Source organism: Coccomyxa subellipsoidea, assembly GCF_000258705.1.
Source record: "Coccomyxa subellipsoidea C-169, whole genome shotgun sequence".
In the NCBI taxonomy this organism is placed as follows: domain Eukaryota; kingdom Viridiplantae; phylum Chlorophyta; class Trebouxiophyceae; family Coccomyxaceae; genus Coccomyxa; species Coccomyxa subellipsoidea.
Window position 1 is genome coordinate 1312399 of NW_005178034.1, and position 14621 is coordinate 1327019.

General features: G+C 52.0%; 5 protein-coding genes across 5 annotated transcripts; 3 read left to right on the forward strand and 2 right to left on the reverse strand.

The window, feature by feature from the left end:
• Positions 1 to 2631: 2631 nt before the first annotated feature.
• On the forward strand, positions 2632 to 4970 carry COCSUDRAFT_47703 (hypothetical protein; the record flags this gene model as incomplete). Its single annotated transcript, XM_005647291.1, has 6 exons — positions 2632 to 2785; positions 3009 to 3207; positions 3328 to 3396; positions 3536 to 3644; positions 3836 to 3964; positions 4067 to 4970. 6 exons carry the CDS (start codon positions 2632 to 2634, stop codon positions 4469 to 4471), a joined length of 1065 nt encoding a protein of 354 aa, XP_005647348.1. The 3' UTR covers positions 4472 to 4970.
• A 32-nt stretch (positions 4971 to 5002) lies between these two features.
• On the reverse strand, positions 5003 to 8983 carry COCSUDRAFT_29413 (heat shock 70 protein). The gene is made up of 14 exons (XM_005647292.1): positions 8871 to 8983; positions 8703 to 8770; positions 8512 to 8602; positions 8293 to 8397; positions 8092 to 8181; positions 7942 to 7992; positions 7774 to 7843; positions 7641 to 7688; positions 7185 to 7480; positions 6795 to 7094; positions 6397 to 6657; positions 5988 to 6155; positions 5647 to 5841; positions 5003 to 5517 (listed from the first exon to the last, which is right to left on the reverse strand). The coding sequence occupies exons 1-14, from the start codon at positions 8943 to 8945 to the stop codon at positions 5278 to 5280; spliced, it is 2058 nt and encodes a 685-aa protein (XP_005647349.1). The 5' UTR covers positions 8946 to 8983; the 3' UTR covers positions 5003 to 5277.
• A 449-nt stretch (positions 8984 to 9432) lies between these two features.
• Positions 9433 to 10265, forward strand: COCSUDRAFT_16340 (P-loop containing nucleoside triphosphate hydrolase protein; the record flags this gene model as incomplete). The annotated part of the gene is made up of 3 exons (XM_005647293.1): positions 9433 to 9501; positions 9576 to 9656; positions 9780 to 10265. Coding segments are annotated over 3 exons (636 nt in total), but the record flags the coding sequence as incomplete, so codon positions are not given.
• A 170-nt stretch (positions 10266 to 10435) lies between these two features.
• COCSUDRAFT_47705 (hypothetical protein) lies at positions 10436 to 13089 on the reverse strand. Its single transcript, XM_005647294.1, has 8 exons — positions 12811 to 13089; positions 12672 to 12728; positions 12484 to 12573; positions 12287 to 12369; positions 12111 to 12183; positions 11727 to 11943; positions 11270 to 11644; positions 10436 to 11151 (listed from the first exon to the last, which is right to left on the reverse strand). Exons 1-8 carry the CDS (start codon positions 12955 to 12957, stop codon positions 10937 to 10939), a joined length of 1257 nt encoding a protein of 418 aa, XP_005647351.1. The 5' UTR covers positions 12958 to 13089; the 3' UTR covers positions 10436 to 10936.
• Positions 13090 to 13216: 127 nt separating this feature from the next.
• Positions 13217 to 14393, forward strand: COCSUDRAFT_53668 (complex 1 family protein-like protein). The gene is made up of 4 exons (XM_005647295.1): positions 13217 to 13348; positions 13443 to 13484; positions 13612 to 13693; positions 13807 to 14393. Exons 1-4 carry the CDS (start codon positions 13244 to 13246, stop codon positions 13899 to 13901), a joined length of 324 nt encoding a protein of 107 aa, XP_005647352.1. The 5' UTR covers positions 13217 to 13243; the 3' UTR covers positions 13902 to 14393.
• Positions 14394 to 14621: the final 228 nt, after the last annotated feature.

A 14621-nucleotide genomic window follows, 5' to 3' on the forward strand; every position in this document is an offset into this window, starting at 1 on the left:
TCCTATGTGCCCCTTAGAGCCACTCACAGAGAGGCACCTGTTGACTGGAGTTCATGTTCCAGAGAGTCCGGATAGACTATCCCTTCTTCTGAAAATATATCAAGCCCAGTGCCTTACTTTAGTCGAGATATGAAGCTGATTCAGGCGCTCTGCAAGATTTGCAGCAGGACATCCTGTGCAAGATTAGACAATATAGGTATCTATTGGAGCGGTGTGCCGATTAGATCTTACGTTACAGAGCGAAAACATCCTTCGCGCTGTTGGAAATGTGGGCACGAAAAGGCAGGACAAGCCCAATTCTTCTGCGCTGAATGCAACAGCATACAGGATCTACCAGATGATCTGGACTCCTTCCGTTTGATGGGCTTGTAAGCAAGCAGTCATGCCCAGAGATGAATGCAAGAAACAGTCTGCATTCTCCAATTTCGACGTCCCTGGCGGAGTAATCTCGTGGCATATGCTTTCACACCTGACAGTGTTGAAAAAGAGACTGTTTTCAGGGAGCACCCCAAGTTCGACGTTGATGCTCGTCAACTTGAGCAGAGATTTAGAGCTCTTCAGTCCAAGCTGCACCCAGACAAATTTGGCATGGCATCTGAGGTAAGAATTCACGGTGCCCTAGCAAGGCATCACATTGCCGCACAGACTGTCCAGCTTGACTTTCTGTTGGCATTACGTGCCCCTGCGCGCAACTGCTTGCTGCACAGAACTCTGTTGAACAGCGGTACAATCCTTCTTCCAGATTATCTGCCATGCTGCACAGGAGGAGAGGCTGTATTCCGAGAAGGCGTCATCCTTGATCAACAAGGCTTACACTACTCTCCGCTCGCCTCTGCTCCGAGCTTCCTATATGGTGAGAGTCCGATGGCGGATGTGTCCACTTTCACACCCGTGATCAAGACTTTTCTTTCAAATATTGGTGGCACAGCCATGTCAGCAGAGCTTGGCTAAGCTGCGTTGCTGTTCTTTGGCGCACAGCTGTCACAGCAGGGTCCTGATGCCAATGAAGAGGAAGCAACGATCGCAGATCCAGAATACCTCATGGAAGTGATGGAGGCTAGGGAGACGGTTGATGCAGCAGATGAAGCCTCCCTGCAAAATCTTCAACAGGACTACATTCAGAAGGAAAGGGACTGTGTTGAGGTGTGGGGAGCCCTCATTCCATTAAACTTGCTTTGACGGTGGCGTCAGTAGACCACACGCAGCATTGCAGAACATAACATTGTGCCAACTGCCTGCAGGATCTTGCAAAGGCATTTGCACAAGGGGATTATGATGCTGCAAGGAGCTCGCTGATCCGGTCGAGATATGTGAGACGGATACTTGATGCCATACAGGACAAGATGTAAGGCCTGCCAGTCACTACTTTCAAGTGTCTGCGCAGACTGCCTGAGTATTCTCTGAAGTGCTGATGCAGTGTAAGCAGGGACTCCAGGTGACCTGAACCAGGTCCGGGTCATTTTGCTGGAGCGTCGTTGAATCTTTGGAGAGAGCGTGAAAGTGAATATTTAGGAACAGTTAGCCATCGGTGACAGTGCTGCTGACCTTGTACTAGTGATTGAGAATCGTTCTCCGGCCCCGCCATGGCCAGTCTATTCTGACTCCAAGTCATAAGTCAGGGCTCAGCCTGTATTGACTCACAGGTACAATATCGCCAAATGCCCAATCTGTTTTATAAGTTGTAATAATCATTACAACTTGAAAAATTTTTCATGGCCAGTGTGGCCCTCAAAACAAAGTTGAGGCACCACAGCATGCACTGCATGCATGACCATGATTGTCATGATTGGAAAGACAACAATTTCATTATGATGCATTAATGAATCTATAGTGGCAGCCAGTCATGCAGGGATGGAAGCGACGCTGATAAGTGATGTTCATACGTTGCGGCTAGCTGCCTGTAGTCGAAGTGAACTCCACTTAGTGAAGGATTTTAATACCTGCACTTGCTGCTGGCTTCAGTAGCCATCTCCATGTGTTCCCAAGGAAACGTTACTCGCAAAACTCAACAAATAATTTAAATGCCCTGTGAGATGAGCACCGGCTCGTCACCAGGTGCTGGCTTCGACTAGTTCTCATGGGATTTGAAAAAGGGGTCTGCAGGCAACAATCATGAAGTCAATGAACAAAAAATTAAGATCGAGTTGGGTCATTGTATTCCTCCTCAGAAGCAAGAATCCTGGTGCAGAACCTCAAACGGGCTGGACCCGAGTGGAACTCTCTAGATGGCTGCACGCGGGCGACCTTCCGCATAGACAAATGTTCGCTGCCATTCAGTGCGATGTCAAAACGATAGAGCTTGTTGCTCCAAGGAGCTGCTGCCTTGGATCCCTCCCTCTTCCTTATGTGCGACACCCCGACCTTATTCTTCATCCACTCCAGCTTAGGGTTTAGGGAATATGAATTGCCGACACCTCTTCCGGAGATCGTACGGAACTTTAAGGCGTCTTACGGCGTTTTACGGGCCATTATCTGTAATCTTCTCAGCCGTGCTGACTTGTCTCTGCCAAACTTTGCAATTGTTTGATAGTTCTGCCATCATTCGATCTCGCAACCTTTGTAGTGTCTGGATGCGATGCAACAATGAAAGGAAGCTTGATTGACTAGGAAGGGCTCAAGCCACTGAGCAGGATGGCCTTTGGCGTGACTACTGACAATATCTTCAGTCTCCTTGATGAGGAGAATGAAGATCCTCAGGCACTGGCTTCCAAAGCCATAGCTGCGCAGGAGCCAAAGGCTAAGAAGGATGCTGCCGCAAAGCCAAAGGATGCTGCCAAGCCAGCAGGTTGGCTATCAGGCTCTTTGTGGACATATGTTGATGGATTTTGCGTGATGTGGATTGTGACCGATATCGGAATGTTTCCAACCATCTTCCTCTCTCGATCTCGAGTCTGTCCGTCTTGCAGTGGCGACTGGAGTGGAGGCTCGCATGAGAGGGTTGGCAACAAGCGATGGAGGTGCTCGGGGCCGCGGCAGAGGTCCTTCTAGAGGCGGCCCTGGTGGCAGAGGTCGTGGGCAGTATGACAGGCCCGCCGGAGATGGTGACGCCTTCGATGCAGGCTCCACCCCGGCGGCCAACCGGGGGAGGAGCGGCCGTGGCGGCCGCGAGAATGGGCGAGGAGGTCGCGGTGGCCGTGGCCCCCGTGAGGGGCAGGAGGGTCGTCCTCCTAGGCGACAGTACGATCGCAAGGACGGCACCGGACGCGGGTGGGGTTCTGCTCTGGGGCGATCCTGGTGTCGAGGCTAGTTGATACAGTACATTCGATGGCGTTGAAGTGAGTCGCCACATCCCCACTGAGCTGATTTTGCTTAATTCTGTATTGACAGGAGCGAAATGGAGAAGCGAGGCGGTGCTGGAAGAGGGAACTGGGGTGCTGAGTCTGAGGAGATCAAGGAGTGAGCATTCTCTCTCAATTCCCAATGCAGGCGATAATTTGTCATCTGAAAAGAAGTCTGTGGGGAATCACTTTTGCACCAAGTCAGTGACCTCGCCACTCCTTTTTTGGGTGACTGAATGGAGTGGGGGTGACTGCAGGGAAGCTGACAAGGTCATCAGCTCAGAGGAGGCCAAGCCTGAAGAGGAGGCAGCAGCTGATGAGCCTGTTGCACAGGCTACCGCGCCACCTCAGGAAGAAGAGGAAAAGGTGTGCTGCAATCTACTGCTGGGCAGTACTTTGTTTCTGGAAGCACCCTTGGACTCAACGTTGGCTTGCTGCTGCTGCTGCTCCTGCACATCATATTGTGTGCCAGACATGCCAAAAGATGACGGGCAGTTGCTTGCGTATTGAAGGCTGTCTCACCCCACACATTTCGCTGATGTGTGAGCATGGTCCAGGAAATGACTCTGGACGAGTACGAAAAGATGATGGAGGAGAAGCGCGCCAACCTCAACAAGCCTGCAGCTCCAAAGGCAGCTGCGGCTGATGCGAAGGCATTCGAGGGCATGAAGGCGTACACTCGCAAGGTATGACGCAAGCAAGGATTGCCAGCTTCTAAAAAACCAGTAAATGAACTGCAACGAGATTGGGGCCATTTTACAGTGTCTGAGAATGGGCTGAACATGCAGGATCTGGATGAGGCTGATGACCTGGAGAATGAGCTGGAGCTGAAGAACAAGAAACAGATTGGCGTGCGGAAGTCCGGAACCATCGCCAAGGAGATCAAGCCCAAGGAGACCATCAAGGCCAACTTCCGCGTCGGCGACGATGGCGGCAACTCCGGCTTCGGCAGCCGCCCGCGCGGGAGGGGTGGGCGCATGGGTGGCGGCCGTGGCGGCCGCGACGGGCCCGAGCGCCGTGAGAGGCCAGACCGCGAGGACCGCGCTTCTCGGGAGGACCGCGCCCCGCGCGAAGAGCGCGCTCCCCGCGAGGAGCGGCCCCAGCGCTCCTACAATGGCCCTCGCAGTGCGGGAGGGCGCACCGGCCCGGCACCCTCCATCAACGATGCCAGCGCCTTCCCCACGCTGTCCTAGATGGACAAAGGAGAAGCTCTTTGGGCCCTCCCCATGCGCAAAGTGGTAGCCTCTGTGGTCCTTGAAGTGCTCTAGTTGGCCTGCGATACGTGCACCACGGGGTTCTGAGCTCTCTTATTGTCCACAGAGACAGCGCTGTGTTGATCCGTATTTTGCTGTCAATGCAGTGCTGCTGTTTTAACTACTCGCACAGCCACCAGAGAGCAGAGACTCTCCTACGAGACAATGAGTAGATTGTGAGCGCATGTGCTCAAGTTAGCCTGAGGCTTTCCTGTGGGATGTGGGCAGTTTGATATGCCGCCCTTCACTGGACTAGTCCTCGGAGTATTCATATCAAAGTGTGTGGGGATCGTTTTCTTGCCGTCTTTCTGCCATCGTTGTGCTTATCAGAGAGGGGCACCAGCCTGACAAACCTGAAAGAAATATGCGATGTCTCAGCACCTGCTGTCTGAGTGCTCACTAGTGCTGAGGGGGCTGGCAGTGTAAAGCATGCGCATATGGTCGTTGAGATACCTGTATCAGGCTGATTATGACACATATCTTTCGTGTATTACCACACACAATTGCATATAGGACTGTTGAAATCAATGTACCTCTACACTACTCTACATGTAGCTGCAGAGACAGCACCACGATCCCTCTTACAGGGCACATTGCCAGAATCACCCGCTATTTGCTTTGTGCCTTATGCATTTTGGCTTTGTTCGTAAGAAGAACATCAACACATAAGAAATGGGGTAGCAGAAACAACTGCCTGGAATACACCGAAGAAGTTCATGCATTCAGGAAAGTGATTCACCAACTGATCACTTCTTCTCGTCCTTGACATCTGCATCGTAGGTCCCACTGGCGCTGGCACCTTCGCCGCCACCAGCACTGCTGCCTGAATCTGCTTGGCTTGACTGTGCAAGGCTCTCACCAATCTTCATGAGCGCCTTTTGAAGATCAGACACCTTGCTCTTGATGTCCTCCGCTGAGCCGCTCTCCAAGACAGCGCGAACATTGCCGACCTCAGCATTCACAGCGTCAATGACTGCCTGGGGGACCTGGATGCACACAAGTACAGCGGTGATCAGAAATTAAAATCGGCACGGGTATTTTCAACACTTGAGAGGGTGCAGATGTCCAGATGGCAAATCCCTGTGCTTGATCAAACGGAGTGAGGCGTAGTGCACCTTGTCCTTGTAATCCTCAATGCTCTTCTCCGCACTGTAGATTGATGTCTCAGCCTCGTTCTTGGCCTCGATCTGTGCCTTCCTCTCCTTGTCCTTCGAAGCATGCGATTCTGCATCCCTGACCATCTGCTGGATCTGGTCCTCTGACAGGCCGCCGCTGCTCTGAATCCGGATGGATTGCTCCTTCTGTGTTGACTGTTTCACACCCAGGAAGAGATGTCAGCCCTTCATGCCATCATTGTATGCCCGTGCACGAGCTATGTATGTGCTCAAGCAGGCACAACGTATATTACGAAATCCCACATTCAGGGAGCTCATGGAGAAATCCAGGTACGACTCACCTTGTCCTTGGCAGACACATGGACGATGCCGTTGGCATCGATGTCAAAGGTGACCTCGATCTGTGGCAGACCACGCGGTGCCGGCGGAAGACCCTCTAGCTCAAATTGACCCAGCATCTTGTTGTCTGCCGCCATCTCACGCTCGCCCTGCAGGACCTTAATGCCCACCTGCGTAATGGGTAGAAGATAGTGAAGATCCGAACATTACATTCCGCTGCTGGGCGTAGCCTACCAGGCAATTCCAACCTGGTCGTATGTCAACAATCACACTGCAGATCCTGCCTGCGAGCCAAAAGACAGCACATCTAATGCTGTAACATGCACCCAACCCTTGCAACTCTGAGCAACATGTTCATAATGAAAACAGGAATTCAGAAAGAGAGACAAGAGGCGTGAAAACAGGGCCCACCTGAGTCTGGTTGTCAGCGGCGGTGCTGAAGACCTGGGCCTTCTTCGTTGGGATGGTGGTGTTGCGGTTGATGAGGCGGGTGAAGACGCCGCCCAGCGTCTCAATGCCCAGCGACAGCGGTGTCACATCCAGCAGCAGCAAGTCCTTGACGTCCCCGCGCAGCACACCACCCTGGATAGCCGCGCCCAGCGCCACCACCTCGTCCGGATTGACACCGCGCGAAGGGTCCTTCTGGAACACCTCCTTCACAATCTCGCCCACCTGCGCGCACCGCATGATGTAAGATCACCACCCTACACCTTTGAAGCCTGCCCCACAGTGACGAGTGATTCACCAGGCCTGCAGCGACCAAAAGAAGGAATGCCTAATCAGGGGTGCACGGCGCGAGGGGAGCGCACCTTGGGCATGCGCGTCATGCCTCCCACCAGCAGCACTTCCTTGATCTCGGATGCTGACACGCCAGCGTCCTTCATGCAGTCGCGGCAGGGCGGCTTGGTGCGCTCGAGGAGCGGGTGCACCAGCGACTCAAACTTGGCGCGAGTGATAGTCATGCTCAGGTGCTTGGCGCCCGAGGCGTCGGCGGTGATGAAGGGGAGGTTGATATCGGTCTGGGTGGCGGACGACAGCTCGCACTTGGCCTTCTCTGCCGCCTCCCGCAGCCGCTGGATGGCCAGCTTGTCCTTCGACAGGTCGATGCCCTGTCCAAACACGGACAGTCAGCATATGCAACCAGCATTCCAGTGAAGGCCCTGGCAAGCGACAAGGAGGGGACAAGCAATGTCACTCACCGACTCCTTCTTAAATTCGTTGACCAGGTACTGCAGCAGAGTGTTGTCAAAGTCCTCGCCGCCCAGGAAGGTGTCACCGTTGGTGGCCTTCACCTCAAACACGCCGCCGCTCATCTCCAAGATGGAGATATCAAAGGTGCCACCGCCCAGGTCAAACACCGCAAACATGCCCTCCTTCTTGTCTGCGCCGTAGCTGAGAGCCGCCGCAGTGGGTTCATTGATGATGCGCTTCACATCCAGCCCAGCAATGCGACCAGCATCCTTGGTTGCTTGCCGCTGGCTGTCATTGAAGTAAGCTGCAAATCACACCATCAGCATGGTTGACATTTTAATTCTTTGATCAGCACAATAAGGATTCATCGCTATTGCAAGTATTGGTCATTTTGGAACCATGATACTCCGTGCAATCAGACCAGCTGTCATAAAAATTATATAGCACATGGGGGTGTGTCTCACCTGGCACTGTGATGACGGCCTCTGACACAGACCTGCCAAGGTACGATTCTGTAAAGCACAACGCACATCCATCAAGAACTCCCAGAGGACACAATTTATAAGAGCCAAAGAGCAACCTCAACGTCATGCGCACCGGCTGTCTCCTTCATCTTTGCCAGGATGAAACCGCTGATTTGGCTAGGGGAATACGTCTTTCCTCCAGCCTGCGCCAGAGCTTGCATCAGGCAATGATGAGGCACATATGTCAACCTGCCGACACCGCCAAGGGGACAAAGTATGTGGATTGCAAGTGGCAACTCACCTCGACCCAAGCGTCTCCATTGTCTGCTTTGACGATCTTGTACGACACCATCTGTGGACACGCAACCCAATGATCACACTATTTGTTCCAGAAGCCTGAAGGTGCGCAGGACAGAAACCAATGGAGCTGTTGCACACTCAAGATACACACCTTCATCTCCTTCTGGACCAGCGGGTCATCAAATTTCCTGCCAATCAAGCGCTTCACAGCGTAGACTGTGTTTTCAGGATTTGTGATGGCCTGTACCAGACGGAGTAGACAGCCTCAGATGCATGAAAGTATTTGTGCTAATGACTGGTGTCATCTGAGAATGCACTATAACATGCAACAGCATGAGCAACATGTGGGCACCTGTCGCTTGGCTGGCAGCCCAACAAGACGTTCCCCCTTGTCAGTGAAGGCCACCACTGAGGGTGTAGTCCGCTGACCCTCTGCATTCTCAATGACTCTAGGCGCCTGTGGTGAGACACAACTTTTATACACACCAAAAGACAGCTAAATGAGTTGACTTTACTGCAAGTTGTGGATGTGGCCAAATTTCAGACGGAAAGGTCAGAAGAACCGCCGCACCTTGCCTTCCATCACTGCAACACAGGAGTTTGTGGTGCCTAGATCGATCCCAATAATTTCGTTCCCAGCCGCTCCATTGACAGCGCTCCGACTGCGAATCGTGACAGATTAGTTCTGCAGCCTTTCTCGGTAGAAAAGATTACGACCTTGTGCATGTGCAAACCTTGACGACATCACCTAGCTTCACTCACCTGAAGGGCCTGAACGCATGAAGACCGACACTGGCGGAGGTGGAGGGGCCAGCACAGGATGCAGCAACCTGCTGTAATTTACACGCACATCATGATTGAGCTCATACGCATAAAATCACACAACAACAATGCAGAGAGACACACTTGCAAAATGCAGTGATCTGGCACCTTGCTAGCAGGCAGTGTTTCGAGCGCGCAGCTATAGAGCTGCCTGCCGAGCAGCGCTCCGCATTTGCGCAACATCCTCGGCGTTCGCCACAACAACCTTAGACCAAATTTTGTTCTTTCGCAGTAACATTCAGAAGCTTCTGGTGCCGTCATGTCGTGGCTTTCTGGGGCAGCCCATGCACGCCCTGGGCAGGCAGGCTTGGGCAGACCTCTCTGCATGTGTTGCGACGATTCTTTTCATTCTTTTCGTCTTAGATCCAGCGTTGGCCAGTGGGGCGAATCATTAGATGCATACTCTTAAAGGTATTGTGAGATTTCCAGGTTGGAAATAACAGCACTGCGCTTCGACTTCTTCGCCTCCCTCAATGGCGCCCCACGTCCCTGCGGACACTCTTGCGATTACTAGCAACATATATTTTATCGTACTATTTGCTGTTCTCCTCGTTATCATCGGTAAGTTCAAGATCTCACTTTGCACAGTCGCCAGGAGGTGTAGAGGGTGGTGAGAGTATATGATCAAGCTTTCCCTGTTGCATCTGCAGGTATTATATACCAGCGCAGCGGAAAGGAAGGCGACACAGTGTTGCTTGTGGGTCCCTGTGGGGCCGGCAAAACAGCATTGTTCTTGCAGGTAGATTTGTGGCCGTGTTTTTCCCCCATAAAATGACCTCCCTTGGAAGCTTCTGACACAGGCACTTTTCGCAGTTGGAGAGGGGGGAGGCCGGAAAAGGCACAGTGGCGTCCATGCAGGAAAATGTGGGTTTGGCCAAGCTGCCCTTCGGAAAGGTCCGTGAGACACTCATTCAGGAGCAGGCTGAACATTGCCCTCTCAATGGGGCAAATTGTGACTGGGACAAGAAGCCTTGGCGGATAGCTGGGACGGCTAAAATGTAACTGTGTTGGTGACAGGAGGGCAAGTACAGGGAGGTGCGCGTGGTGGACATTCCTGGCCACCCGCGCATGTTCAGCAGGCTGCTGTCTGAGCATGCGGACAGGACGCGGGGGATCATCTTCGTGGTGGACTCTGTGGATTTCATGCCGCAGAAGGAGCAGATAGCGGAGCAGCTGTATGACGTGCTGGCGCACCCTGTCATCAGCGGGCGCCGCCTCCCAGTGCTGCTGGCATGCAACAAGTCAGACTGTGGCACTAAGGCGCACACAATGAAGTTCATCAGGAAGCGGCTGGAGAAGGCCATCGATCAGCTCCGCAGCTCTCGCAGCGCCATGAGCGACGACAGCAAGAGGAATGAGGTGTTGGGCAGAGCAGATGAGGCCTTCAGCTTTGCGGGCTTGGCGAAGGCGCATGGGGCCAGGTTGTCAGTGACGGACCTGTCTGCTTTAGAGGGGCAGATTCAGTCTGTGCAGCAGTTCTTATTTGGCATGGCAGCAAATTAAAACTGATCTGTAAAATCTGTCAGACAATCTAGCATGTGGCATGTTCATAATAACTCAGACCTCGCGAAGCACCACAAGCCGGACTGCCAGTGCTCTGCAGGGAGACATTGCGAGGCGTACATCTCACATCAAATTTCAAGTCTTTATAAGTTATAAATCACCAAAGTTATAAATCAATAAACCATAAGTTATAAATTTAAATCATAAATTATAACAACAGCTGGAGCAAAGATAACCCCAAAGCCCAAGGAAGCACAAAGAATAATATTGCATTAGTCATGCATCATCTGCAACAAATTAGCCCAGCACTGCCCAAATCACAACAATGCAGTCACATGGTGAAAGGATATAGGTTGGCCCATCCATTGGCACGCACGAGGGTTGCATCTCGAGACATACCGTATGATACTGCATTTGCAAGTCTGCCACCGTACATGCACTACAAGAACTACATAGTATACAGTACATATGGCAATGATACAATTCAAGAAAGAGGTTGTGAGGAGTTTTTGGTACATATTGATGTAGTTCACATCATGTGAAATGATTTGGCTATCTGCGTCTGCCAAAAAAGGAACTTTGTATTCAACGTGACTTCGGTTTGGATTCTTCACACCTTCTTGGCAATGAGATTTGCCGGCAAGCTGCCCAAGGACAATTCAGGAAGAAAACTACAGCCTTTGCTCTGCAGGTGGCTCATACGCATGGGTAGAGTCCACCACGCCAAGGGACACATAGCCCCCATCATTTGTGGCAGAGCGGCCCCGCATGAATGTGCTGCCATATCTGTACCAGATCAACACACATGCTGCCAACAAGACAAGGCATGCGACCGTTAGGAGTAGCACCAGCGCCACATGCGAACCTCCGTGCTGCTTCTTTGCACCTGAAGGATGGCCACAAGCCAATTGAAATCAAGACCATCTGCGTCTTTGCTGGGTGAGGCTGTTGTACAATTACACACAATAGCACATGTGAGGCTCGCCCCGAGGCGGCTGACCTACCTGGAGTGTAGTCAGACAAGAGGTTCTTGACACCCTCATCATCAGCGGCGTCCAGCATCTGCTGTTGATCCGTGAACAGGCCGCCAGCCCAGCCGAACAGAGAGGTGGCGAGCTGACCCGCCATCAGCTCTTGCACAACCATCGCCCCATTGTTCTGATCTCCATCGCCATGGCACCACTGCTGCGGATCTGAGCATGTCTTGGGAAGGGCTTCACAATGTCCGCTGAAACCACGCGCCGTCGATGGAGAGAACAGCGAGCACAACGGCATGTCATAGAGCTTGCTGAAGGCGCCAGCTGTGAATCCTGCTGGCAGCGCGTTTCTGCGATCCGAAAGTTTGCTTCCCTTTGTCATCCAAGCATCTAGCAGCTTGCCTGCATGCAATATTGCCCAACTTGAGGTCCGGAATCTTTCAGCAACACTACATTCTAAACCCACTAGCATAACCAGCCTTACCGAAGCTGTAATCATTGTTGCAGCCGCACGTGGCCACAACTGCCTCACACATTTCTCGACACGGCATCGTGAGGCTGGATGCATTGAGGAGCAGGGGAACAGCCTCGGAGAGAGCATCCAGCTGCGTCTTCCCATAGTCCCTTGCGTTGTCAATAGCCGCGATTGCAGGGAGAAGGGCCCGCTCGATGCTCGCAGAAAAGCTGCCACACTTTGGCACCTGCTTGCCAGCAAGTGCCATCAGGCACAGAGCAACGATTCTGAGACAGCTGAATGACTTTGCAGGGAGTGCTAGTCACTCCTTTGCCTTGGTTCCTTAGGTTTTTATAAATGCATCGGTTCCACTCTAATCCATCACCTAACAAAAAGCAGAAGAATTGGACTCACCGTCTGCGCGCACCAGAAGCTGCGCTGGTTTTCGAAGCATTGCTCACACGCGTCTTTGAGGTTCCCCACACCTCTGTACCGTGCCACAATAGACAGGTTCAATATGTCCAGCACAGATGACACGACAGGAACAGCATGGTACAGATTTGTAAGCAGGTAAACTGCCCAGTTGGTACCTTTCTTTCATGGCTTTGGCCAAATCATCCGTGGGATCATCGTCCACATCCAATTCTTCCTCAGACATATATATGCAGTCGACCTGCGGCACCACCAAAGAGGCTGCTTACTAGTGACTTGCAGAGGGGCGCCTGGCCGGCAGATCATCTTTAGTCTGCCTCGCCAACGGGCATGGGACAGTGGCAAGCGCACGCACCTTGAGCTCATAGTCATGGCACAAACCAGCAAACTTGGAAGAGGCATTAACGGGCACGCAGGCATCCGCGCCTCCAAAGGGGTTGCAAGCCTGCAGGATACTCGTGTGTCATGTTGCAATTTTCATTTGGTGGCGCCCTCTTCAATAGAAATCAACCAGACAGACCAAGGCAGGTACCAGCTCCTCACCAGGTCTTGACGATTCTTGAGACCCTCGCCAATGATCATGAGATAGAGGCGTTGTTGCTGCACAACACAGAACGTTCAGGCACGCTCCTACAAGCTGGATCTGTCTGAAAATAGAAGAAGCACGGTCATGATGACTCACCTGCAGAGGCAGGTGGGACAACTCTCTGACAAAATCGAGAGGATTGACCCGAGCAGCTTGCCCAAAAGTCAGGGGATACTGGAATTGTGCGTAATATTCTTGTGGCAGCACGAACAAGAATACGGTTAGTACAAGAGACAGCCTCATATTCAGGTCTGTCTGAAGCTGGACTGATCACGGTATATTCTTGATTTGACTCAATACTGGAGAACACGGACGAAAAGGTACATCGAGCATCTATCTATCTTCGTTTTGTTCTGATCTCAACAGAAAAATGGCCTGAAGGCTTGCGATGATGGAAAAAACTTGCTGCACAAGAACCTGGAAGCAGGGAACGCCCGGCGTGGGTTAGAAGCATGGAGAGAAACAACGACACAAATTCTACCAAATTTACCTTGCTATGCTCATTGCGGAATAAAGTACGGCATGCGCCATGAGTATCAGGGCTGCACAGCGGCAACGCGCCCTGCATTTGTACAGGCACGGCCTTAAGAACTTGTTGAGCTGGGCAATTCGAAGGGATCTTTTCGCACAGGAGGTAAGCATGATCAGGTGCTGGTACGCTTTTTAATTTTCGATTTGTTCCTTAATCAAGGATGTGTACTATTGAGCTGCTTCACTATTTATTGCAGGCTGGGCGGTTGAGAGCTGAGTTCGACCTGAACAAGGACGTGGTGAGAGCAATCGTTCCGCATTGGAGATAAAGCTGTGTATACTGTCTTCTTTCAGGACGCTGCGAAATGCGGGTCTGCAACGGCAGGTGACACTCTGTGGTACTGATCATGACTGTGGACATGGCAGGACAACGTCGCTCAGGCTGCGCGACTCCTTGAGAAGGGGGAGGCGAAACTGAAGGAATACGAACATCCCGACCCCTACATTGGTGATCTCCTGATCTCAGCCTTTTAAGAACCCATTCCTATCTCCTCTGTAACATATTTTCTGCCCTAGTCTGAAGAAGGGTTCACCGTTGAATTTGCCTGTGTTTGAATGCAGTGCCATACCATCCTGGAGGATCTCTCTATGCGCGGAACCCTCCCTTCCCAAAGGAGCTCAAACAACAGCTAGACTTTGGCCGGGAAACAGCGTGATCTCAACTGTTGCACCATGAATTGCACAAAGAAGTGGGGCACTGATGTGCTGCTATGGCGGTGCTGGCCTGGAGTAAGATGCATTTGTTTGCATGAAAGAAAAGAGCATCGTGAGCTAACGGTTTGACACAACGTATGTTGTTGAAGTGGCATGTAGCTGATGCTAGAATCCTCACAGAAGTCCTTGAAGAGTGTGTGGCATTACATGATGTGCTGCTGCTGCATCAATTATGCAGGGCTGTATGCCAATTTTGTGCCCGCATGATGTGGGAATGCTCTGCGACCATCATAGATACAACCAAAGTCAGGCCAGTCTAATTAAAACAGGAAAAATGCTGACGTGGCGACAGAGCGAGCGCCACCTGTATAGGACTACGGGCTGCCTTGCAGGTGTAAATCGTGTGAGAGAGTGCATTAGGAATAATACCAAAGAGGGCAGTGCGAGGGCCAAGAAGGGAGGAACGGCCGCGGTGTAATCAGTGTGCATCGACGAGACATACATTTCCCATCCGAGGGGCACTACAGATTACATTGCACCATGTGCAAATGATTTGCTTATATACTACAGTAGGATTAAGAACAGCACACCTAAATTTGGACATACTCGAGGTCACTGACAGCTGGCAGCCAGAGCTCAAGTGACAGGAACAGATCTGTCTAGAGTCCGGACACAGTGAAGATGCCGCCCTGACATCCAGGGCCGGGGTACCTCTGCAAGAC

Bases quoted from the DNA above. Each gene is read 5' to 3' on its own strand.
- COCSUDRAFT_29413 (XM_005647292.1), bottom strand. From the start codon at position 8,945: ATGTTGCGCAAATGCGGAGCGCTGCTCGGCAGGCAGCTCTATAGCTGC. The intron at 8,771-8,870 runs GTGCCAGATCAC...AAATTACAGCAG, and splicing joins AAACACTGCCTGCTAGCAAG to GTTGCTGCATCCTGTGCTGG. The intron at 8,182-8,292 runs GTGCCCACATGT...CGTCTGGTACAG, and splicing joins GGCTGCCAGCCAAGCGACAG to GCCATCACAAATCCTGAAAA.
- COCSUDRAFT_47705 (XM_005647294.1), bottom strand. From the start codon at position 12,957: ATGAGGCTGTCTCTTGTACTAACCGTATTCTTGTTCGTGCTGCCACAA. The intron at 12,574-12,671 runs GTGAGGAGCTGG...AGTATCCTGCAG, and splicing joins TCAAGAATCGTCAAGACCTG to GCTTGCAACCCCTTTGGAGG. The intron at 11,944-12,110 runs GTGAGTCCAATT...GCTGGCAAGCAG, and splicing joins GCTTCTGGTGCGCGCAGACG to GTGCCAAAGTGTGGCAGCTT.
- COCSUDRAFT_53668 (XM_005647295.1), top strand. From the start codon at position 13,244: ATGAGTATCAGGGCTGCACAGCGGCAACGCGCCCTGCATTTGTACAGG. The intron at 13,349-13,442 runs GTAAGCATGATC...TATTTATTGCAG, and splicing joins GGGATCTTTTCGCACAGGAG to GCTGGGCGGTTGAGAGCTGA. The intron at 13,485-13,611 runs GTGAGAGCAATC...TGGACATGGCAG, and splicing joins TCGACCTGAACAAGGACGTG to GACAACGTCGCTCAGGCTGC.